Here is a 24,360-nt window from a genome sequence, read left to right as displayed (position 1 = left end):
GCCCGGCATGTATTAAGTAGCAATAGAAAAGCTGCATGTCAGTCCTGGTGGGACAGAAGGGATGCAGGGATTCCAGGATGCAACTCTACAGTACACGGATGCACCGGGTCTTTGCTTGGTGGGTTCAAATGTCCCAGACAGGGACAAACTCTTCAGCCAATGAAAGTGTTCCTACAGTCCAATTCTGACAGCAAGGGGCGGGACACCCTCCTGCCTTTCCGCTGGACTCAGAGTAGGCGTGGCTTATGTGTACTGTTTATTTCTTGGCTGCCTTAGGCCAGCGCTGTGTTGCCATGACGACTGTGGCTGGGTCGCAGCAAATTTTGTTGGAAACTCTCGCTGCAGGTTGAGGACCGTGTATCTGTTTGCAGTGACTCAGTTTCCCAGGAATAAATTGGAACAGTAGGGATAGCAGGGTTCTGTAGCCTTTTTCCATCCGAGTTCCTCGGCAGGCGCTTGGATGCCTGACGGGCTGCGTGGCCCGGGAGCCCGTACTCTGGCCTCTGCGCATACCCCTTGGCCAGCTCCGGGGCGGGGAAGGGGCTCCGCAAATCCGCAGAAAATCCTCCGGCGAGCCATGAGCCCGCGGGCCGCAAGCTCTGCTTCTCCCGTGGGGTGTTCATTTTGCATCATTGCGTTTATTTGCTGCCACTCTAACTTAAAGGGGCGGGGGGGAAAAAAAAGGGGGCGGGGGGGGGCTTTGTCTGAAGGAGGGTCTCGGCTTGCTGATCAGCGCAACGTTCTGTCAGTAACAGAGCTTCTGTCTTCTTTGCAGTGCCATGGGGAGCAAGAAGAAGGAAACTGCCCTGCAGGTAAGCCTCAAAGAGGAGCTTCCTTCCAGCACTTGACTGGGGTTGGGGGGCGAGGAAGATGGTGTGGAGCGGGAAGTGGAGTATAAAAATGACATTGTTTGCCAGTAGTATGTGACAGACAGCGTTCTCAAACTTGAAGATTGTACCCTTCCATCTTAAAGGGGAAAAAAACCCTTACCTCGGACCTCTAGTGATGACAAATTTTTTGTGCACTTAAATATAAACCCACGTAAACTCGGGTGTAAGCTGTTTATGCTTATAGTGCTTATGCAACCATAAAACTCAAACATGAATTAACGTAAAACTAAAAAAAGAAAAACAAGAAAATACGAATCAGTATAATTTGATGTTGACATCTTTTTTTGTTGAAGTATAATTGTGGCTTGCTGAGAGAATATGGTATCGGTTCTTTTGAGTTTGGCCATGTGTCTGTAACTATGCCCTCTCTGCAGACCCAGTTCTCCCACCACTACTCTCTAAAATCATTCGCTTATTCAAGAAATATGTGTTGATATTTTGTGCGCTACACTTTCATTATAGAGTGCCTTACTTCATTTGTGCCTGTGATAAGTGACTCCGTAAGCCAGGGTCTGCTCTTTTATTCCCTGGTCCTGGACAGTAAGTGGTGGTTGATTCTAAAGGGATGCAGGCATGGGTCCTGGCAGCGGAAGGGAGGGCTTTATCATAAGATCATCTGGATGAGGTATAATATGGATACCTTTGAAAGCAAACTTTAAAATGTCTCAGTCAGTTCAGTCCATCAGGGTACGTGCTCAGGCTCTAGGCACTTCTTGGAGAGTAGAGTGGCAGTGGTCTGGAGGCATCTGATTTCTCCTTTATTGTTCTCTGGGGCACCAGCACTTTACATGTGAATTTCAAAAGCCTAGTGATTTTTAAAAGGGAGAAAGCAATGTCAGGCTGAGGATAGTGTGCAGGGGGCGGGGTGGAAGGGAAGATCTTCGGACTGGAAGTCGAAGACTTGATGTAGTTCTTACCTCTTCTCTTAGCCAACTCTGGGACTTTGGATAAATCACGTAACCTCTCTGGGCTATAGCTTGCTCATCTGTGGAATGAAGATGTTGGGTGAATTATCCCTAAGGGCCTTCCAGTATTGATATTCTAGTACTCTAGAGTTATAAAACTTTTCCTCTGTCTGTATTCTGTCTGTAAATCAATTCTAAGCACCTGGTCCTACCACTTATTGCTGTGAATGATTTCCTCAACCTCTCTGAGCCTCCATGTTCTTTATGTAAACAGGACGGATAATACATAACCAGCAGAGTTGTTATGATGAGACTCCTTTAGACATTTCCAGGCTGGTCTGAATGCTGTCTGTCATGGCTCTAAGATTTTTGCCCCATACGACTGTCTTTTCTTGTGTCTATACCTTATATCCCCTTTGAGAGTAATAACATTTTTCACCCATTTTTTCCCCACGCGTATTCCGCAGAGCTCTGAGTTCATTGCGGTCCTCAGAGGAAGTGCTTGCATTTGCTGAGGTCGGGGTGGGGTGGCTATGCACCGAGGCATCTGTGTAAGCGTTGCCTGTCTACCAGGTCAACTGCTTGAAAGCAGTGCTCTAGGGTCTGCCAACCCAGGAACCCTGCCCTCTCTCTGGGTAAGACTATTTAGGGTTCCTTCTGTGACTGAGACAGGAATTGCAGGATATCAAGAGACAGTGTGGTCAAAAGGTGCCACAGATTCGCCATTCGTTCTCTACCTCATGTAGGACTTCTTGAGGTCCAGATATTTCCCATACCTCTCTGTTCCTGCGCTGCTCCTAGGAGTGAGATTCTTCAACTGTCCAGAGTCCTGGCCCTGGTGTGGCTCCCTCCATGATGGGGGTGCACCACAGAGAGTTGCCACTGACTGACAGCTGAGTCTCTGAAAGTGACTGTTATGAGAGAGAGGGTGAGGACTCCTGAATTCTATCATTTTCCTCAGGACTATAGTTGTGGGCTCAGGATGACACCAGTCCAACTCTCTTACTGCATGTAAGGCATCATGAAGACTTTTCTGTTTTTTTCTTTCTTTTTCTTTCATAGAAACAAAAAATGTATGGAAACATGAATTATTTAGAAAGATGGATCTTTAATAGAGGATTTGCAGATGTTACACGTTTCCAGCCCTTTTAAAGGGACAAACACCTTAGCATACCTGTGTTAACAATGAGTGGTAATTGTCATGGTTTTTTAATTTATATATTTTCAAGGTAGCGCTCCACAAAAACTTACTAATTACAAAGGGAAAGAGAATAATTTCACAGTGCAGAAGCCTGACAGACCACCTTAATCAAGTAATCAAAGTGAACATCATCAGTAAGGGGGCAGATCAACAGTGTGTGTCACCTGATAGGATGCGATGAGAGAACATTCTTCTGATTCTGACACTCCAACCAATCCAACCAGTTCCAGCTAATCCAACCAGCTCTGACCAATCCCAACCAGTTCTAACCAATCTAACTAATTCCAGCCAATCCAACCAGTTGCAACTAATCCAACCAGTTCCAACCAATCCAACTAATTCCAAGCAATCCAGCCAGTTCCAACTAATCCAACTAATTCCAACCAATCCAACCAGTTCCAACCAAGCCAACCAGTTCCGACCAATCCCAACCAGTTCTAATCAATCCAACTAATTCCAACCAATCCAACTAGTGTCAACTAATCCCAGTCAGTTCCAACCAATCCAACCAGTTCCAACTAATCCCAATCAGTTCCAACTAATCCAACTATTTCCAACTAGTCCAATCAGTTCTAACCAATTCAACCATTCCAACCAATCCAAAGATGTACAGCCTGCTTCTAATCAGGAGGAAACACCAAACACACCCAAACTGAAGGGCATTCTACAAAATAACCCTTTTGTAGTCTTCACAAGTATCAAGGTCATGAAAATCAAAGAACAGCTGAAGAACTGTTACAGACTAAGACAGACTAAAGAGACTTGACAAATAAATCCAGCACATGAATCTGTTTAGATCCTTTGCTATTCAGGACATTATTGGGATGACTGGTAAAACTTGAATGGGGTCTGGGGATTAGATAGTAATAATATATCAGTGTTTATTTCTTGACTTTGATGATTGTACTGTGGTTATGTTGAATAATGTGTTCGGGGATAACGGGAAATCAGGTTAGTAATTTACTTTCAAATAGTTCAAGAAAAAGTTATTTACACTGTACTTGCAAATTTTCTGTAAGTTTGAAATTGTTTCCAAATAAAAACATTATACAAAAATGTACACTATTAATAATGTACTATTTATAATATGTATTTCTTTGATTCTCATTTCTTATATAAACCAAAATACTTTGTAGATAGATAAGAGAAAAACGTGAAGAAATGGCAATAAATGCAACTGTTAATTACTTAGCATGTAGATGTTGGGATATATTTAACAAAAGATGTGCAAAACATACACACCAAAAACTATGAAACGTTGCTGTGAAAAATTAAGGACTATTTAATAAATGTTAAGAAATATTATGTTCATGTACTGGAAGACTCAGTCTCGTTAAGATTTCAGTTTTATCCCAAATCGATCCATAGATTCAATGTAATCCCAATTAAAATAATTGCAGAAATTGACAAGCTGGTTCTGAAATGTATATGAAAATGTAAGGAGCTAGAATAGCCAAAACAATCTTGAAAAAGAAAAACACATATGGAAGGCTTACACGGCCTGATTCCAAGACTTATCATAAAGATACAGTAATCAAAATAGTATAGTACTGGCATAAGAATAAATAGGTCAATAAAACAGAATAGAGTCCAAAATAAACCCATACTTATGCAATCAATTGGTTTTCAACAAAGATGCCAAAGCAATTTAATAGGGAAATAACTTTTTTTCAGCAACTTTTGCAGAAACAACTATACCTACACATGAAAAAAAATTAACCCCAATCCTTCCCTCACAACGTAGACAAAAATTAATTTCAAATGGCTCACAGGCTTAAATGTGAAAGCCTAAATTATAAAGCTTCCAGAGGAAAATAGGAGAGAATCTTTATGACTTTGAGGAAAGGTTTCCTAAGAAGGACATAGTAGCCTTAACCGTAAAACTAAAATTTGATCAATTTGACTTCATCAATATTAAAAACTTCTGCTCAACAAAAACTGTTAAGAAAATTAATAGGCAAACCTCAGACTTGGAGAGAAATTTTTTATAATACATATTTCTGACAAGAACTTGTCCCCCACCAAAAGTATATATAATCTAATAATATACTTTAAATTGGTCAACAATCCAATTTAAGAAAATGGACAGATCAATGGACACTTCTCAAAGAAGATATACAAATGACTGATAAGCCCATTAAATAGTGCTCAATACCATTAGTCATCAGGGAAATGAAATGAAAGCCATATTGAGATACCACTACATCACCATTAGCGTGGCTAAAATTTCAAAGCCTGACAGCACCAAATTTTGGTGAGAATGTGGAGCAACCAGAGCTCTTATACTTTGCTGATAGAAGTTTAAAATGGTTCAAGCACTTTAGGAAAAGCACTGGCAGTTTCTTATTAAACTGAATATATTCTTACCCTATGTCCCAGCAATTTCATTCCTAGGTACTTACCTACCAAAGACAAATGAGAACATGAACACAAAAAGATTTAACAAGAATGTTCCTAAGTCTTTATTCGTAAGAGCCCCAAACTCTCCATCAAGCAGATTGTGATGTTGTCATACAATGGAACATGCTCAGGAATAAAAATGAACAAACCACTGACACACAACTACACAGATGAACCCCCAAAATATGCTGAGCAAAAGAGGCCAGTGCAAAATAAGACATGCTGTACTATTTCACTTATATGAAGTTCTAGAATAGGCAAAATGAACTTATTATGATGGAAAGCAGATGAGTGTTTCCCTGGGATGAGGAGTGTGGGGTGACCGGGAGGAGAAAGGAGGGAACTTTCTGGGAGATGGAATGTTCTGAATTGTGATAGGAGTGTGGTTACCTGGATGTGTGCATTTGTCAAAACTCATTGATTCGTAGCAATTTAGTTCTGTGTATCTCACTATATATAATTTATAGCTCGATAAAATGTATAAAAAGACAAAAAAAATGAGTACCTCTCTGTACATAGATACAGATACAGATAAATGTCAAAATTTAATGTTGATGTATATACTCTTTTGTCTAGATTAAGTCAGCATAATTATTTCGAGATTCATCCACGTAATAGCATGTATTAATCGTTCGTTCTTTTTTATTACTAAGTAGTATTCCATTGCATGGATATGTCACAGTTTCTTTATATATTTACCTATTGATAGACATTTGAGTTGTTTCCAGATCTTGGTTATTTTAAATAAAGCTGTATAAACAATCACGTGCCAAAAAAAAAAAAATTTAATGTTGAGTAAAAACACAAATTGAAAAAGGATATCTTCAGTATGATACTATTTATGCATATTTAGGGACACGAAACAATTTTATATACTGTTTTTGGACAAGTAACAAGTTAAAAAAATTTTTAATGAGATTTTCTTAGGATAGCGGTTATTCTTGGGGGTGGAGGCAGGAGGAGAGAGAAAAGAGAAGAGAGGATTGGGGAAAGATGACAGCTTGAGCTGTATTTGTAAGTATTTCACTGAGAGAGAGAGCAAGAGCGAGAGAGAACAATAGGTAGATATCTGGAGCAAATGAATACATAAAATTGTCTCCCCATCGGTACCCTCAGTAATACAGCGTTTGTTTCTCTTTGATGCTAGGTCAACATCAGTACCCAGGAACTTTGGGAGGAAATGCTCAGTTCCAAAGGACTAACTGGTAATTTAAGATAATTTTGTAGACCCATCCTTTTCAAAATTGCTAAATGACATTGAACCACGAAGAGAAAAGATGCAAAGAGCATCATTTTCCGATAACCTCGAGTTTCATAAATAAAGAACCAGGTAGTTTCTTTGTGTTTATATACATATCTGCCTGGAACATCTGTGAGTTCGGTTCAGGAAACTAGTCAGTACTGCCGGATAGCAGGGTTCCCTTGTTTTAGATTACGGTTAGTCATACTCGGGGCTTGTTTGGTGTTAAGCAACGGAAACCTCTTCTAATTACCTGAGGCACAAACGGGGAAGGTATTGAAAGGAATACGGGATCTCTCAGAACTCAAGTGCTGGAAGGAGAGCCAGGCAACCCAAGCAAGTGGAACCAGGGGCTGCACAGTCATTAGGAAGCAGCAAAGCCACTGTCACTGGGCCTCCTCGTCCCTGTCCTCCTTATATCAATTATCTATTGCTGAGCAACAATTTACCCCCAAATGTAGTGCCTTAAAACACTAAACATTTATTATCCCTCGGTTTCTGTGGATCCAGAATCCAGGGGTTGCTTAGCTGGATGCCTTTGACTTGGAGTCTCTCACAAGGCTGCAGCTAAGGCGTCACACAGAGAATGTCAAGGCTCAACTGAGTCAGATTTACTTCTAAGCTCAGTCATTTGGCTTTGGCAGATCTTAGAAGGTCACTTCCAAGCCCATTCCTGTGGCCATTGGCAGGACCTAGGTTCTTGCTAGCTGTTTACCACAGACATCAGTTTCTTGCCGTCAATTTCTCCATAAGGCTACTCACAACATTGTAGCTTCTTTCTTCCCCCAAAGCAGGGCTCAGGGAGGGAGGAAGAGAGAGAGAGAGAGAGAGAGAGAGAGAGAGAGAGAGAGAGAGAGAGATAAGAAAGTCACAGCCTTTTTGTAACCTAATCTCAAAAGTAACATCCCATTGTTTTTGCGCTGTTCTGTTCGCCCTGTTCTATGCATTAGAAGCGCTGGGTGAGCCTGCACTCAGAGTCAGAAGATTACACAAAGGTTTGAATCCCAGGAGGCAGGGCTCACTGGCGGCGTCTTAGAGGCTGCCCAGCACAGCTGCTCCCCAACTCTTCCTTTCTTTGCTTTTCCTCTAGAGATCTCTGGGCTCCATTTCTGTGTCTGCTCAGTTCTCTCTATAAGTACATCTGCTCGGTCAGCTGGTATCTGCTCTCATCTCTCTCCATCGCCGCCCCTGCACCCATGACTTCAGCACTCAAGCCCCCCTCCCCCATCCCTCCAGCCCCTTCACCCACTGTCCCCTGAGGTTTGTCCTCGGCTCCAACCTGTTTCCCGAACATGCCACAAGTTTCCCCACTTCTTCACTTGTATCCACGTTGTTCCTACTACCTGAAATATCATGACCCCCCTACAACCTGTAGAAACCTTTCTCATTCCCAGGCAGCTCTAAAGCAGCCTCCTTGCATGAAATCTTTCCCGAACCTCTGTGTGGTCACTTCCGCCTGGCGTCTCTAGGGCATTTGGGGTGGGACTCTGTCTCAACCCCCAGCACACACCCAACCTGGTGTGGCCCCTGTGAAGGTAGGCATTCCATGCCTTCTCCCAGACTCTAGCACAGGGCCATTGTCTTTTTCATTTCCATCAGGAGCAGACATGTCCACGGCTGGGCCGAATGGGTTCTTAATAAATGCGGTTGCATTGGTCCGGGATGTGGGTGTAAGTCTGGCCACACTCTACTACTCGAGGGATTACAAGGCTTTGTTGATGGTGCCAGGTCTTAACCATGCTGTCCATGTGCTTGTGTGCGACCGGAACATGGCTCCAGGGCAAACCAGCCATGACTTCTGTTTCTTTAACAACAGCAAGAAAGCCACCAGCTCCTCATTTTTGGAGGATTTGCCACATTCCAGGCACCCTAATCTATTGAGTGTGGACTTTGTCGAGTCCTGCTCGAAGCACAACACGAGGGAACTGTGTGGACCTAAGGCAGCAGGGGCTCGTCTGCCCCTCCTCATCAAGCAGTCGCCAGGAACTCAGGCTCTTCCCTCTTTCTAGAACCAGCAGAGATGGGCCTCCAAGGTCAGCCACCATCTTGGAACTCTGGTCTTCTGCTGGCTCACTTCCACCTGCCTTCAAACATGCAAAAGTCTGTTCAGATTTACACACACACCCCCCTCCCTTTTCATTTTCTCTGCCATTCCTTTCCTTCCTTCTCTTTCTGCTTCCTGCCTTTCAGAGTCAATCTCTTCATAACTTCCTCTCCCGCCCTCAGCCACCTCTCTCCCACAACCGTGGGAAGTGTGCCTTCGTCCCCACCACTCCTCGTAGAGGCAGGGAGTGCAAGAGGAGATGGGAAGCTGGTACAAATGAGTAGGCTGACCTAGCAATGCAAACCCTGCATAGAGATTGGCAGCTAATTGGGTCCCAATTTTTTCCTGCCAGGGCTTGAACCTGGTCTCCTTGGTGGGCCTGGATACAGGGTCTTCTAATTCTTCAAGGATTTTTTTCCTGGAGTCACCCAAATGCCTTTCTCTCCCATTCCTGTGGTCTACTGAAATCTCCAGATCCCTCAGCTGTGAAGCTGTTGTCCTCAAAGGAGCCTCAAAGAAGCTTTGTCCTCCACCTGGATGTTGAGGAGGACCAGATCCTTCTCTCTTGCCCCTGCTGGTGTCTGGCTGACTTTGGGGCTATTTGCCCTAGACTCTCTGGTCGGTACTGGAAATGCAACGTGTCTGGAATCTAGTTCACTTTCCTCCCTCCCCAGATGCTCTCTCCCTGCCTCCACCCAGTTCTTTCTCTCTGCCGGGCTCAAAGGTGGTCCTTCTCACACCCACAGGACTGCCACTCCCAGTCTTTCCACTACATTTTCAAAGTCTCAGGGATTCCTTCATTTCTCCCCTCCCTCAACACAGCCACCCCTGTGTCTGGCTTCCTCGTCCCTCTTAAACCCAGCCTGGCTCTCACTTTCTATGCAAAACTATGTTGCTTGGCTGAACTAACCCATACTCTTGAATTCATGCATCTTCTTTCCCGGAGTCATTGAAAGAGCACGGGCTGTGGCATCAGACAAACCTCGGTCCAAAACTCAGGTCTGCTGCTTGAGAATTTTTATTTATTTATTTTTTTACTTTGGGTTGGTTATTTCATTCCTCATTTCTATGGTAGGAAAATGATACCTATCTTGCTGGATTTTTTGAGAGAAAAGCAAAGTGCAGATGCCCTCTCGTAGCTCAGTAAATATTAACTCTCTCCTTTCTAAAACTTACTGTGAACCCTTGTTGCCTAGTAAATCAGGATGGAACTCCTCAAACCCACATTCCCCACTCCTCCAGTGATCTCTGCCACCACTGATCAACCCAACCGCAGCGGCCCCTGGACTCCCCCACCATGCTTCCCACCATGGCCTCGCTCTCTGCCGGTCCAAGCCTGGCATTTCCACGATGCCCAATGCAGGTCGCCTCTCCACTGCAAAGCCTGCTCCCCTGAGTCCTACAGTACAGCGTTAAGACAGTGCTGCCAGAGTCTATGCTAATTTTAATAATGATAATTTAGGGAATTCCCTGGCGGTACAGTGGTTAGGACTCTGATCTTTCACTGCTGAGGACCCGGGTTCAATCTCTGATCGGGGAACTAAGATCCCGCAAGCCGTGTGGCATGGCCAAAGGAAAAAAAAAAAAAAAGATAATTTATATCATGGTCTATTAACAGTTCTCATATGATGTGAAAATTTTGAAATGTGAATCTTCAAAAAGTAAAATCGCAAACTGCATGCTATTAAAACTGGCAGGGCTGATAGTTTATAAGCAGTGTCCACACTCTCTCCCCATGAGGATGCCCTCTAACTGCAGAACAGAAACACCCCCTGTGTGGATCAGGCATGAGCTCTGAGTGCTGAGGTCTTTAGGAAGACATCCTTCCTTCAAATGTGACCACCGGTCCATCACCATCTAGCACTTACTTGCTGCGTCCGACTGGGCTGGGCAGGTCTGGTGCGTATCCGGTGCACATGAGTTGGCTTCGCTGCTTAGCTTCTTACAGGCCTCGGGGTCTAGTGCAATCAGACAAGAGGGTCCCTCACACCCAGTCCCACCACACACCAGAGACTGGGACCAAAGCAGAAGAAGGCACCCCAGTTTCCACCTAGGTCTCTCTCACGTTCACTTTCCAGGAGAATAATGTTGATTTGATAAAGTTTTAAAGATAAAACTCTCCTTTACCCAAAGCAAGTGGCTTCCAATGCATCAGGAGGAAAGGTTAATGCTATGTTTATTTTCAAAGTAGCTAAGAGTTGATTGCATGCTGATAGGTCACCTACAGTGACCTCTTCCTTTTAGAAGAGATAGTTTCAGTCCATTTCAAATACTTACTGAGGACTTCTCTGCACTAGGCCTGGCCCTGAATGTAGCTGAAAATTCCTTAAGGCAAAGGATTCGTGTTAAGTAAGCGATTTTCCACCATACTCACTTCATTGTGTTTAGAATTCGGAGCACTGAGTTCATGAGGGAAAGCTGTGTTTACACACTCGCTCATACTCTGCTGGGATAATAAATCCCTTTAACCATGAAATAAATATCCCTGCAAACAGATACCCTTCGGAGGGGGTTGGAATGTGCAGGTATCAATTTTGCCTGACGCGCTGGGCACTGGTGCCCGCTGAGCGCTCCTGCTTCTTGGTCCCACGCAGTTGTCGACGTCTACCAAGGCTGGTGCGGCCCCTGCAAGCCCGTGGTGAGCCTCTTCCAGAAGATGAGGATCGAGGTCGGCCTGGACCTTCTGCATTTTGCATTAGTAAGGTCTTCTCTCAGCACAATGTCACACAACTTGTAAAAAACTTAAAAATTTAAAAACAGGAACAGGAAGTTTGAGGGGCCTTTTTCAGATCATCGACAAGGCATCCGTTGTGGATTTTTTGCTGATACCAGTTTCTCTAGAGAGGAAGCCTCCTCCCCACCCTGCCTCGCGACAGTCCCTGTGGGCTCGGCTGCCCCTGATGCTGGAGCCGGGAAGGCGTGCGGCCACTTTAAGGCTAACACTCCCTCTTGGCTCGTGGACACTGTGAACCCTCAAGTTTCACTTCCAGAGCACAGGGTTTAAGATTTCTATCCTTGCTCCTTAAAGGGGAACTTTCAGCAAACGTTTACTCAGGTCAGTGTATGGAAATGGGAATCACTTCCAGAGAAGCGCGCAAGAGACAGTGGATGCGCTGCACGGGTTGAGGCTCAGAGACGGTGAACACAGGCGAGACTCTCCCTGATGTTAACTCTCGAGAAGCTGGCCTTCCAGGGCCTGCACTCCTCCCGTGGGAGTGGGTTGTGAGGCTTCTGTGGAGTGAGTGGAGGAGAGGTCTGAATGGGGAGCTTTATCAGACCCGGAGGTGAGCTCAGGACCCTCCTCCGTTGTTGCCACTCGGGGCAGATGAGGGATGTTAGTGGTGGAGCTCCCTTGATCCGGAGCGGGACAAACTGTCACATCCTCCTTATTTTATTCCTCAGAAAACTACACTGGCAACACTCTTACCGGTATGTTGACAGTTGTTACGATTCTGATGAAAAGGCATTAGAAGGAGAAGCATGAGAGAGAGCAAGCCAGGGCTCCACCTGGGGAGGGCAGTCACTGTGTGTGTGTATGTTATGTGTAATGTACGTGTGTGGTGTGTGTGTGTATGTGGTGTGTGGTATGTGGGAGGGTGTGATGTGTGTATATTATGCGTAATGTATGTGCGTGCATGTGTAGCAGTATGTGTGTGCTGGTAGTATGTGTGTGTGGTATGTGTGTGTGTGTGTGTGTGTGTGGTGTGTGCATGTGACATGGATGTGTATGTGCTCTGTATGGGGGGTGTGGTGTGTGTGTGTCCCGCGCGGTTCTCCCGCCATCCTGTCCCTGCACCCGGCCTGCTGACAGCCTGTTTCCTTTAGGCAGAGGCAGACTGTCTTGATGTCCTCGAAAAATACAGAGGGAGGTGCGAGCCGACCTTTCTGTTTTATGCAGTAAGTACATTTTCAGTCCAGAACTGTCCCACGGCTGCACATCACGAGGGTTCAGATGGACGCCTGTCACCAAGAGGCCGTACCGCTCCCAGCGAGTGAACGCTGTTTCCTCCCTGACTCTATTATTTTGGCCGAGGACAGATGCCCTTAATCTGGGCAGTCATTCTGGGCTTGGGGCCTTCCTGAGGGCAGTACCTGGGACAGAGCAGGACCCACTCAGAGGCCTGTGCTCTTTCTGGTTCGTGAACCTCTTACTTACTTATTTGTTTGTTTGTTTTTGGCTGTGTTGGGTCTTCGTTGCTGCGCACAAGCTTTCCCTAGTTGCAGCGAGCAGGGTCTACTCTTCATTGCAGTGCGCGGGCTTCTCACTGCAGTGGCTTCTCTTGTTGTGGAGCACGGGCTTTAGGCACTCGGGCTTCAGTAGTTGTGGCACGTGGGCTCAGTAGTTGTGGCACGTGGGCTCAGTAGTTGCGGCTCGCAGGCTCTAGAGCACAGGTTCGGTAGTTGTGGTGCACAGGCTTAGTTGCTCCGCGGCATGTGGGATCTTCCTGGGACTAGGGATCGAACCTGTGTCCCCTGTATTGGCAAGTGGATTCTTAACCATTGCGCCACCAGGGAAGTCCCTAGTGAACCTCTTGACTGAGGTCTCACTCTCAGTGCAGAGTCTGGAGACATCCGCAGAGGGGACTTCTCAGCAAACATGAAAGCTCCTTTGTGGGGTAGACAAGCTTTGTATTCACCTTTGTTTCATTGTAAAATGTGAAGATATGTTGACACAAAGTCAGAAATGAGATGGGTGATTGATGACGGCCAGTGGTTCAGCGTTTGAAAGATCATCTGGATGCCTTCGGCTGTGACATCCACGCGGTGCTCCAGGCCCCTGAGGGCCCGCTGTCTCACACCTGGCTTCCTGGGTTTAGGTCACCTGCCGGGGCCTGAAGACAGTGGATTGATGTTCTCCTCCCGACCCAGTCCAGCCCCTCATAGCACAGTCAGGGAAACTGGGGTCTGCCCACCGGGGCCAGAGTTGTTTAGTTTGGAAAACTTTGGGCTCCTGCCCTCGGCACTGCAAGTATTACAAGTTGGAAGCTTATGGTGAAACATTATTTGAGCTTTGGCTTGCTTTCAGGAGGGAGACTGAAGTTTTACGAAGAAACCTGGTGGGGGAGGGAGCAGGGGTGGGAAGCACTGAGATGAAAGTGCCCTCCGCCAAACTGGCGTCAGAGCTCAGCTGCAGAAATGGGATCATTACCGCAGTGGTTTGCCTGCTTGAGCCCGGAGGGTGCGGGATTAAAGCATAAATCATCACTGGCCGTGTGGGAACATGCGGCAACTCATCACAGTCACACAGCGGTGGTCCTCTGAGGGTGGGATGGAAACAGAAGGAGAACCCAGTGCACGTGAACTTCCATGAGTGACGGGCAGGGAGACTTCTGAAAAAGCGAAGGCGGTAAACTCGGGTTCACCGGGAACACCACCTCCACTGTGAGGTCTTCCCTGACCACCCCAGATGGAGCTGGGGATCAATTCTTGCCCCACATCCCAAGTACCCCATGAAAACAATGTTCTTATTCTATTGCAACTGTTTCTCTGACACGACCACCTCTCTCCCCACTCGACACCCCACTCACTGAGGGTGGCAGCTATGTCTTTTCATGTTTAGTGTTTCTGTTCTCTGCCTCTGTCTTGGTGTTGGCATAGTAAGTGCTCAGTTGATACTTGTTGGGTGAAGGAGCCAAGGAGAGGCCACACTTAGTCACTCACAACCCCGTGCGCCCTGGTCCTCCCCCACCTAACTCCCCGCTGTCCTGAAGGAAGTTTTGAAGGGAGGGGCGTGGGGGGGACAGAGAAGTGGATGGAGGCTGTGGGCCTGGGGTCCACAGACCTTGACCTTGGGCCCGCTCCTAAAGAAAGCTCTTGGACCCTCATGTCTCTTGAAAGAGGTTGCCCATCATGTGGTCTGAGCAGGATATCTGTGCTGTATTCTAGGGAGGGGAGCTGGTGGCATTGGTTAGAGGAGCAAACGCCCCGCTGCTGCAGAAAACCATCCGAGAGCAGCTGCAGGCTGAAAAGAGGGTGCTGGCCGAAGGCAGAGAACGGAGAGTGGTAAGCGGCCAGCTCACAAGTGTCTCCCAGGCCACGCCAGCAGGTCCCTCCCCTGCCCCGCCAATGTCTTCACTGTCCCTGGAAAGCTGCATTAAATGCCCACGATGGCTGCGGGCCTCTGAGGGCTCAGGGGAGGGTGCAAGTCCCACTAGGAAATCTTCTTTGAAGTCATCCCCTTCATCCAGAACACTTTAACGTCTTTTATCCATTTCCCTTTCATCCACACTGCATCTCTTAACAGGGTTTCTGGAACCCTGACAACGAATTCGGAAATGGACATGAAGTTCTGAATCCGGTAGTGGGTACAAGGAGTCAGCCTCAGGGGGATATCTCTCCTGGTGACCTGCCCTCCCTTCTCATTCCTGACTTTGACTTGTGATCCCAGAGGGTTCATTTCTTTAACTAGAAGGGGGTCATTACCTTGAGAAACAGGATCAGCACTGCTTGTGATTTTGGTAAATTACTTCCAGGACAACATGGACCGTGAGTTTTTCACAAAAAATTGGCAGCCTTTGAAAACTGACACACCTTGGGTAGAAAGAAGTATTTCCTGGTGCCCTGAGCAGCTGCCAAATGAGCCTTAACATTATTCCATATTCACTGTTCAAGTTTACGCATTCAGTTCCAAAGAGCAAAGCCCTGTTTTCATAGAATGGATTGGAATCAGATCCTATTTGTTCCCCAGAAAACTGGCAATTTTTCCCCAAGAAAGAAAATCACAGACGCTTGTACCTACTCCACAGATAAATGATCTCTCTCTCTGTACTACCTGCACAGTGTAGCCAGTTGCTTACTATTTACTTGCATTTCAGTTCTTTGTCTTCTTGACAACTCTCTATTTCATCTTTCTTTTTCCTTAGTTTCTACTTGATGCTCGTAGAAACAGGCAGACTCTAAACCTTAAGATCAGCGTGGATTTCCTTGTCTTCAGTCGCTCTCCCTCCCCCGCTCCCTACCACCCAACTACTCAAAAGGTTCTTGAAAAGTTTCCAAAGCTGATAGTCTTGACCCTCTTCTTCTGCTCTGCATTTAGGACCTTTACCTATTCGGCTTCTGCTGGTTTTTGAAGGTCTTTGTGGAGTTTTAATTAGCTAACTACTTGCTGTCCATGACCAATTTGTACTAGATTAAAGATGAGGCTCTTTCTGACGAAGATGAATGCTTTTCCCACGAAAAGGAAGATGGTGACGATGAGGATGCGGGTGAGTACAGAACCAACAAGCATGGCAAGAAGGCAGAGCAGACTCGGATTTGATGTGTGTTTTTTTTTTAAATTTATTTATTTTATTTATTTATTTTTGGCTGTGTTGGGTCTTTGTTGCTGGGCGTGGGCTTTCTCTAGTTGCAGCGAGTGGGGGCTACTCTTCGTTGCGGTGCACGGGCTTCTCATTGCGGTGGCTTCTCTTGTTGTGGAGCACGGGCTCTAGGCACGCGGGCTTCAGTAGTTGTGGCACATGGGCTCAGTAGTTGTGGCTCACGGGCTCTAGAGCACAGGCTTAGTTGCTCCGCGGCATGTGGGATCTTCCCGGACCAGGGCTCGAACCCGTGTCCCCTTCATTGGCAGGCGGATTCTTAACCACTGCACCACCAAGGAAGCCCTGATGTGTGTTTTTTATTTTTTAATTTTTTTTGGCCTCACTGCACATCATGTGGGACCTCAGTTCCCCTGCCATGGATCGAACCCACGCCCCCTCCACTGGAAGCACGGAGTCTTAACCACTGGACCACCAGGGAAGTCCCTGATGTGTCTTTAAAAAATATATGAGTAATCAGTTTATTGAGCGATCTGAACTCTGGGAAGATAACCCATAAAATGTTTTGTCTCCAATCACCTGACTTCAAACATACTGTGTTAAGTGTCCCTCCTGCCCTTTAATGGCATCTTGGGCACCTTTGACAGCTTTCTGATCATGTTCAGTTATAACAACTGTGAGTTTCATGGCAATTTCTGGGCATCAGGAAAGGCTCCCTTAGTAAAATGGAGGGAGTGACGCTAATAAGGTAAAGTAATGATGCTGGCGTTCCCTTAGCCCTTATTTCAGCTAAAGAGTTTGAGCTTCTTTCACCTTTTTTTCTGAAGTGTCAGAAAGTCAGCTGTACTGAACCCCTTCCCTCCCCACAGCCCTGCACCCACTTCCCCTCATGCCCCAAGTATTAACTCATGGATTTTACACTCCTGAGCATTGCTGTTCTTCCTGAACCTTTAATATGAGAAGAACACCTTGACCTGACAGTGGGAAGAGAAGCCCGAGGTTAGAGAGGCTGTTGCTGGCAAGGTGGCTCCCGATGGTCCCTGAGACACCAGGGGAAACCAGGATGCAGCTCGAGAACCGAGCTGGAGAGAGAAGGAAGTTCTGGTTCTCCCTGAAATAGAAAAGCTGCTTATTCACGTGTGGATGACGAGGACTTTCTGAGTTGGATCCTAACAAGGGAAGAGGCACAGTTTAGGAGAGCAAGAAACTTCAAGTGTGAAAAGGAAATCAGCGACTTGGCTTCTGCAGGAAACGTTTGTTGTCTCCTTTTGGGATTACCTCTTTTTTCCCTTCCCCATTATTTCCTCCCAAATCAGGTCTCTCCACCTAGAAAACTACCCAAAGCCTACCCTTGCCCTTAGCCTTCCTCTCCCCCGAGCCTAGCTTCCTGAACGTGGTCCACACTCCTTGGGCCACCCTCTCCTCCGCCCCTGCCCCCTTGCCGCTCCCCAGGGCTCCAGTGACCTTCTTGGTGCCAAATCCAGAGGGCAGTTTCCAGTCATAGCCTATGGCATCCTTCTGTGGGCTTGGCTGATGTCCCCAGCGTCTTCCTACTCAAAGCCCTCTTCTCGTCTGGTGTCTGAGATGTCGAGACCTTTCTCGTTTTCCTTCTTGTTTTCTCTGGCCTCTCCGCCACCTCCCCTTCCTTGGCTTCTTTTTTTTTGCTCCCTTTTCAGGCTGGAGTTCTCAGGGCCCCAGCCCTGGTCTCTTCTCTTCTCACCCTATACCTCTAGGCGGTCTCCTTAATCGGTCAATTTATAAGGGGATTTATTGTAAGAGTCCCTTAAAGTCCAAGTGTTCATAGGATGTTTGTTAGAAATAGTGCTCACGGAAAAATGAATAGATTGGCTTGCTTAAAATGATTCACACCTTTGCAGCCCACATTTTTTAGATTTTTCAAAGTAGGAGGCCCTCCTCAGATGCAGATACTGTCATGTTACAGCACAACTGATATAAAAGTTGAAAAGAGAAAATAGGCCGTGGGGGGATATAGAGTCTGTGGAGAGTGTAGGTAGCTCACCAAAGCCAAGTCCATACAAACGGGAGTCTGGCAGGGATGGGTTTGTGCCCAGACACGGGGCTCCCCACGGCGTCTGCGGGCTTGAGCGGTGGGCGGCGGCCACGCGCACCTTCCTCGTCGCCACAGCTGCTTGGACCTATGGACACGGCCCACCGGTAGACTGGCCAGTGATCTACGACTGGTGTCTGGGCTCCAAACAATGAGCTGGCCAATTCTCAGGAGAGTGTGAACAGAGACAGAGGAGACGGAAGGCGCAGTTTGGTAGAACGTGCTGGCCCTGAACAGTCATGCTGACTCGGGGCCTGGGGCAGCCACTACTGACCAGATGCCAGGAAAGGCAAAAAGGCACACCGAGAGGAGAACACGGTCGGCAGCAGTTAGAGGTCAAGAATCACGACAGGGTGACAGGAAGGGACAAGGGCCGACTCGTTTCTGGTTTTTGTTCCTGAGCTGTCCTTGACCTCCTCCCCCATCTCCCATCCTCTCCTCCCTCCCCACGCCCTCCCTCCCAGGTTCATGTCCCTTGCATGTCTCTGTCCCTTGCAGCCAGGCTGAGGTTGGGGTCTGGAGCCAGACCCCTGCATCCACTAGAATCTAGGTCTGCACAAGCACAGCCAAGAGGCCAGGGGAGGGAAGCCGGGGGCTGTGGGCGGGGCTGCACGTCCCTGCGGAGGGTCTCCCGAGAGCCCAGCGTCTGACAGCACCATCGCCGGTTTGTTGCAGTGTCATCAGAGAAGGCCTGCACCTTGGCAGTCATTAAACCAGATGCGGTGGCCCATGGGAAGACGGATGAGATTATCATGAAGGTAAGAGAGACAACGCTTACCTTACAGACTATCCTCATGTCTTCTCTGGTGGAAAAACCGGGGTGGAGCATTGTGTAGCAGTGTCCTAGGAGGAAAGAGGGCTTCTAAGGAGTTTTAATTAAAATTCCATTTAAGTAACTTACAATTTTTTAAATCGAATTGGAGGACGAGGGTCTCCACTGCTTTTAATGTTGCCTTTTCCATCGTCTTTTACTCTCAACACATTGAAATGTGAATTTGGGCTTGCTTTACCCTTTTAGAATATATATATATATCTCCTACAGATCCAGGAAGCTGGGTTTGACATTTTAACAAATGAAGAGAGAACCATGACAGAAGCAGAAATGCAACTTTTCTACCAACACAGAGCTGGAGAGGTCAGCTTCTCTGCTTCCACTTATCCAAAACACTCTCATTTCTTTCTCTTTCTCCAGCATTGTGTTTATAGATTGCTATTAGTTTGGGAGAAAATAGAGTATTATGAAGAACAAGAATATGAACAGCAAGTGAGCCATGAACTTGCTCTCCGAATAATAATTACGGGCTGTCTCAGGGAGACATTCTTTGGTAGCAAGGATGAGAGTCTGACTCCAACTTAAGGGATGAAATAAGGAATTTATCGGAGGGATACTCCACGACTCCCAGAACTGAAGAGAGTTGAAGGACTTGCATGAGAAGGTGTGGGGAGAAGAAGAACCAAGGCAGGTGTAGGGCTCTCAGGAGCAAAACCTCACAGACGGTCACTTCAGGTGCTGCTGCTGGGGGACTCAGATCCAACCACTTTCCATCTGCTTCTGCTTGTGACTCACCCACTTGGGAGGGAGGGTGTGGGTGAGCGAGCCTGGGCTCCACCTCTCCGGCGAGGGGGTGTGTATGTGGAGGGGTGGATAGGCATTGCGGTTGTCAGCTGGACTAGGACCAAGTGAAATGGGGAAGGGTTTCTCCCCAAAGGAAGCCTGAGTACTGCTACTTGAAGAAGGGGGAAGGGTTGCACAAAGTCTCAGCCGCATCCCCTGGTTATCCAGCACCCACATGATTTCCATATTTGTGGTCTGCTAAATGCTCCCACCTAACTTATTATCTCATGTTCAACCCCAAGTGAGTCAACTCGAAGCCTCGTCTTCCTACCTTTAACTTATATCTGGGTGTGCTTAGGCCCCCCACCTCCCGGGGGCCCTCCACGGGCCTGCAGGCTGGTGGCAAGGCCGCTCACTGACCCTCTCCCATCCTGTGGGTGGGATGGGCCCGCCGGCCCGCTGCAGGCCCTGGGGCCCCTGCCCTGGCTCACTGTCTTCCCTCCCCGTGCTAGGAGGCATTTGAGCAGCTGGTACATCACATGTGCAGTGGACCGAGCCGCCTCCTGATCCTCACCAGGACTGAGGGCACCGAGGATGTGGTCACCGCCTGGCAAACCCTCATGGGACCCTGTGACCCCGATGTGGCAAGGAGGGAGCAGCCTGACAGGTGATGTCACCCGCTGTGGTCCTTGCATGCATCTCAAAACCTGCATCCAAGGAAGCTGAGAGCCCTGCTCGAGGTTCAGCCCAGAACCATGGGTAACACAGAAGGCTCCCCGATGGCCATGAAGCCCCCTCTGTGTCATACATTAGGGGAGTCCCTGACCTCCCTGTTGTGTATTTGAGGAGACCCTGACATCCTCTCCCTCTGATCCAGCCCCCAGCTCTTCACTGGGCGCCTCCTTGCTGCCTCTTTCCCTCTTTTGAAGGCTGCAGCTGGGTCCTCACTGTTCTCTCTGCAGCCAAAGGGTCCCGTCGCGTGGTCCCAGAGCCACCTGCAACTCTCACCCATGAAATACAGATTCCAGGGCCCCACACAGGTCTACCAAGTCAGAGGCTCTGGGTGAGGCCTAGGACTGTGCAGTGTAGACTCACCTCCTCAACCCCCATCCCCTACTCCCTGCCCAAGGTGTCCTGAGGCCCCCTAGAGTCTGAGCACTCCGCTCTGAGCACAGCACTTGGCTGCTCCCTGGCCCTGTGTGAATATTCAGCCCGGCGCCACCAATGCCAAATCCACTGTGTCTTCAAATCCGCCTTTGAAGTGGAGAGAGGCCTCACCAACAGGAAAGAAATTAGCAAGAGACTAAGTAACTACAGTTTTTACTGTGACATAACAGTTGTAGGGGGCCAGGAACATTCATATATGAGGCAGCCCGGGTTCAGATCTTCAGTTTTCTGAGCCTCAGTTCCCTCATCTATAAAAGGGAGATATGAGCACCTGTCGTGGGAAGCTGTACAGTGTTGTGGTTCAGAGCACCGACCTCAGAATCTCTCTTCTTCCTCTTTCTAACTGTGTGACCCTGGGTCATCCATGCTTTAATCCCTCTGCCTTAATTTCCTCATCTGGAAAATGGGAACTATAATAGGATAGGACTTGCCTCAGATTAAGAGAGAAAGAGAAAGAGAGAAAGAGAAGTTAGAACATTGTTTGACATACGGGAAGTCCTAGCAATATTAGTATTATCTTAGGGGACCTTGGGGGATTAACTATGCCAACCTGTACCAAGCCCTCGGCAGGGTGCTAGCCTAGCCCCCGTAGTAACAGCAATAAAATAGCAGCTCTTGGGCTCACACCATAACTCACGCATATTTAAACTGGGGATCATGACAGAGTCTCCCTCACAGGGTTGCCGCACAAATGAAATGAGATCAGGTATGTTAAGCACTGGCAACGTGCCCAGAACACCGCGGCTACTATCATCCTTGCTGCTGTTCCTGGCGTTTCCAGCAGAGAAAGCCATGTCACAGAAATGCCAGCTGCTGATTGGTAGCTGGTGGCCATGTTGCCAGGGAGCAAAACATTTCTTTTCAAATGAGACGATCGTTTCTTGTATGTTTTGCATGCTCCCAGTCTCCGGGCTCAGTATGGCACAGAAATGCCCTTTAATGCGGTCCACGGAAGCCGGGACTCGGAAGATGCCCGCCGGGAACTGGCACTGCTCTTCCCCAGTTTTAAGTTTTCAGACCAGGTTCCGGAAGCCCCTCTGGGTAAGTCATCCAGGCAGATCTGGTCTGTATTAAATCTGCAGCGGGGATGGGGGGCGGGTACTGCCAGTAACTATGTGGTAACCAAGTCCTCCGTCTAATAAGGGCCTGCTGGGGAAACAGGGCCCATTACGTAACTTTAGCGGCAGTCCTGCTCTATTGTGTTCTCAGAGTAACAGTTTTGCTTTTTCATTACATTTTTGGCTGCATTTTTACTTTGAAGCCAAACTCTCGTTACAAAGTTACTTTGCATTCTCCTGTGGAAACCACCCGGAAAATGTAACTAACTTTCTGGAAGCCCACTTCCAGGGCAGAGGCCAGATGTCATTCCCTCACTTCCTCTGTGCTCCACGTGCCCCATCAAGCCCTTGGTGGGGTCGCCGAGAAGCAGAGGGTTTCACAGAAGGGCCCTCTGCCCATCGCTGCGGTGGCTCTCATATCCCTCAGACCCCACACTTTGGGAAAAGCGTGCTGGGTCATCCCCACCTCCAAATCTGGGTGAGAAACCCACGGGGCTCAGAGTGCACGTGACTCACCCCACTCCACGAGTGGCAGAACCAGACCCGGCCCGTGCTGCTCCTGCCGCCGTGTTGCACGTCTCTGGGTTGAGCCTGAAGTGAGGTGGAAGGGGCCAGGGGGTGAACATCCTGGGAAAAGCAGAAGATGTGATGGGGGGGCATTCTTGGGAAAAGGCTGCCTGCAGATCTGAAATGGTAATAACCTCCGTGTGCCTAAACGTTTGGGTTTTAACCAGTCGGTTTACCAAAATGTTTGAAATGTTCGTCATGGTCTCTTCAAGATTTGAATCCAACCAAGCAAGAATAGGTGGTTTGAGGGTGAGGAGAGGAAGGGCGGGAGCTGACCCCTGCTGGCCCTCGTTTAATCCTGGTGCTGCCTGCTGCCAACTGAGGGACAAGCTGGGAGTGCGAAGGAGTTTAGGGAGCTGAGAAATCCTGGGAAGTTGGCTCTGTGTGGACCAGAGACCCAAGTCTGAACATTCAGGTGCGTGTGGTGGTTCTCCAAAGCCATCCTCCGTGGGAAGAACTCTCACTCTGGTGTGGGTGGCACTGCAAGGACCAGCTTTCCTCTGGGGGCCTGCCCTCAGGGAGAGCCCACAACGTGCTTCCTTATGTGTCCAGGGTCATGTGACATCTTCATCCTTTTGGGGGGTGACTGGAAACAAGTAGGTATGACTCTGGGAAAGGAGGAGAGCGACCTGGCTGGGCACCGCTCATCTGGGCCATCGGGGAGAGTGTTGGGAGATCGTGAGCCTGACTTTTTGGCCTCAGGTGATAATGAACAAAGGGAACAAGTCCAGAAGGGTCTGAGCCTAGACCACACCTGGGAGTAAGTGCACAGCTTCCTGCGGGGATGACCTTGAAGCAGCCTCGTTGGGGTGTGGTGCTGTGCCCCTTTGTCTGACGTGTATGTTGTGCCTTCTCAGTTGTCAGGAGCAGAGTGTGCTTTCCACGTACCCAGCACTTCTTCTGGGCCCTGGAGACAGAATCCTGGGTTTGAATCCTGGCTCCACTATCTACTAGCTGAATAGCCTCGGGAAAGTTACTTCCCTTTTTGGACCTCAGTTTCCTCGTTTGTGAAATGGAGATAATGAGAGGCCCGTTATAGCCCCGTAATAATCCTCTTCCTCAGAGGGTTCTTGTGAAGATGAAAGGAGACAAAGCACGTGAAGCTCTTAGCCTGGGGCCTGACACACAGCAAGTGCTCAACCCATGTCACTTCCTCTCCTAATTTTTTCCGAGTCCTTAACACACATATTAGGACCTCTCTTTGCGGCTCCGTCCACCCTGACCCCTAACTTCACCGTCTGTGATGCACTTAGATTTCCCCTTTCCGCTGTTCCTTTGCGGACAGTTTGGGGACAGGGCTGCTGTGAGAAGTCCTACAGCATGCCTGTTGTCCCACAGGCCTCGAGGCCGAAGGAGAGGGCCCCGGTGAGGCGCTGTGCTCCCCCGAGGACGTGGACGAGGCGGCCCGCGACCAGGGTGAGGCCGTGAGATGACGCGTCAGTGCACCCATATCTGCTGCACGTTAAGGAAACCTCCAGAGCCGAAAATTCCTCTTTTGAGCACCAATACTTTTTTGGTTTAGTTACCGTTCATGAATAAAAATAATAGTATCCACTTTCCTGCCTTATTAAACAGTACGAATATGGAACATGTACTTTTTTTTGGCCATCTCTGGGATTTTAGAAAATAAATGGACATCAGTCATTGAACTCTGCTATGATAGTGTCATCTCAGGGGATACTGAGTTACAGAGGACAGTGTCTCCCAGTAATAAATCTACATTATGGATGAAACAATTTTAGAGCTTAACTTGGTAACAATGGACTTGAAAATAGTGCAACAAGATTGAATGTGACACTTCAGGGCTTACTGACATGGGGGCAGATATAAATCAGCTTTAAATCTTCATGCTGCCCACCCAGGCCACAAGGGTAGTCCTGGAATATGCCAGATTCATCTCCACGAATCAGGGCATGTTCAGAAAGCAATGCTTGGGGGTTACATTTGGAACCAGGCTTCATCTAATTTTCTTGATGCCCCCTTCCCCCATTTCTTTGGTTTCTGATTTT

General features: G+C 47.9%; 1 protein-coding gene across 2 annotated transcripts; it reads left to right on the top strand.

The window, feature by feature from the left end:
* The first annotated feature begins 303 nt into the window (after positions 1–303).
* Positions 304–23,872, top strand: NME9 (NME/NM23 family member 9). Of its 2 annotated transcripts, none has more exons than XM_068547329.1 (12): positions 304–357; positions 776–812; positions 6,544–6,601; positions 11,275–11,378; positions 12,506–12,577; positions 14,567–14,683; positions 15,810–15,885; positions 18,680–18,762; positions 19,047–19,139; positions 20,072–20,226; positions 21,631–21,767; positions 23,209–23,605. In XM_068547329.1, exons 2-12 carry the CDS (start codon positions 780–782, stop codon positions 23,280–23,282), a joined length of 1,002 nt encoding a protein of 333 aa, XP_068403430.1. In that variant the 5' UTR covers positions 304–357; positions 776–779; the 3' UTR covers positions 23,283–23,605. The 2 variants fall into 2 exon arrangements, with proteins under 2 accessions (XP_068403430.1, XP_068403429.1); XM_068547328.1 differs by lacking the exon at positions 23,209–23,605 and adding an exon at positions 23,690–23,872 and having other exon boundaries at positions 316–345.
* The last annotated feature ends 488 nt before the right edge of the window (positions 23,873–24,360 follow it).

Source organism: Eschrichtius robustus, chromosome 6 (genome assembly GCF_028021215.1).
Source record: "Eschrichtius robustus isolate mEscRob2 chromosome 6, mEscRob2.pri, whole genome shotgun sequence".
Classification (NCBI taxonomy): Eukaryota; Metazoa; Chordata; class Mammalia; order Artiodactyla; family Eschrichtiidae; genus Eschrichtius; species Eschrichtius robustus.
Note: the sequence above shows the minus strand (reverse complement) of the source record. Positions and strands in the feature narration are given on the sequence as shown.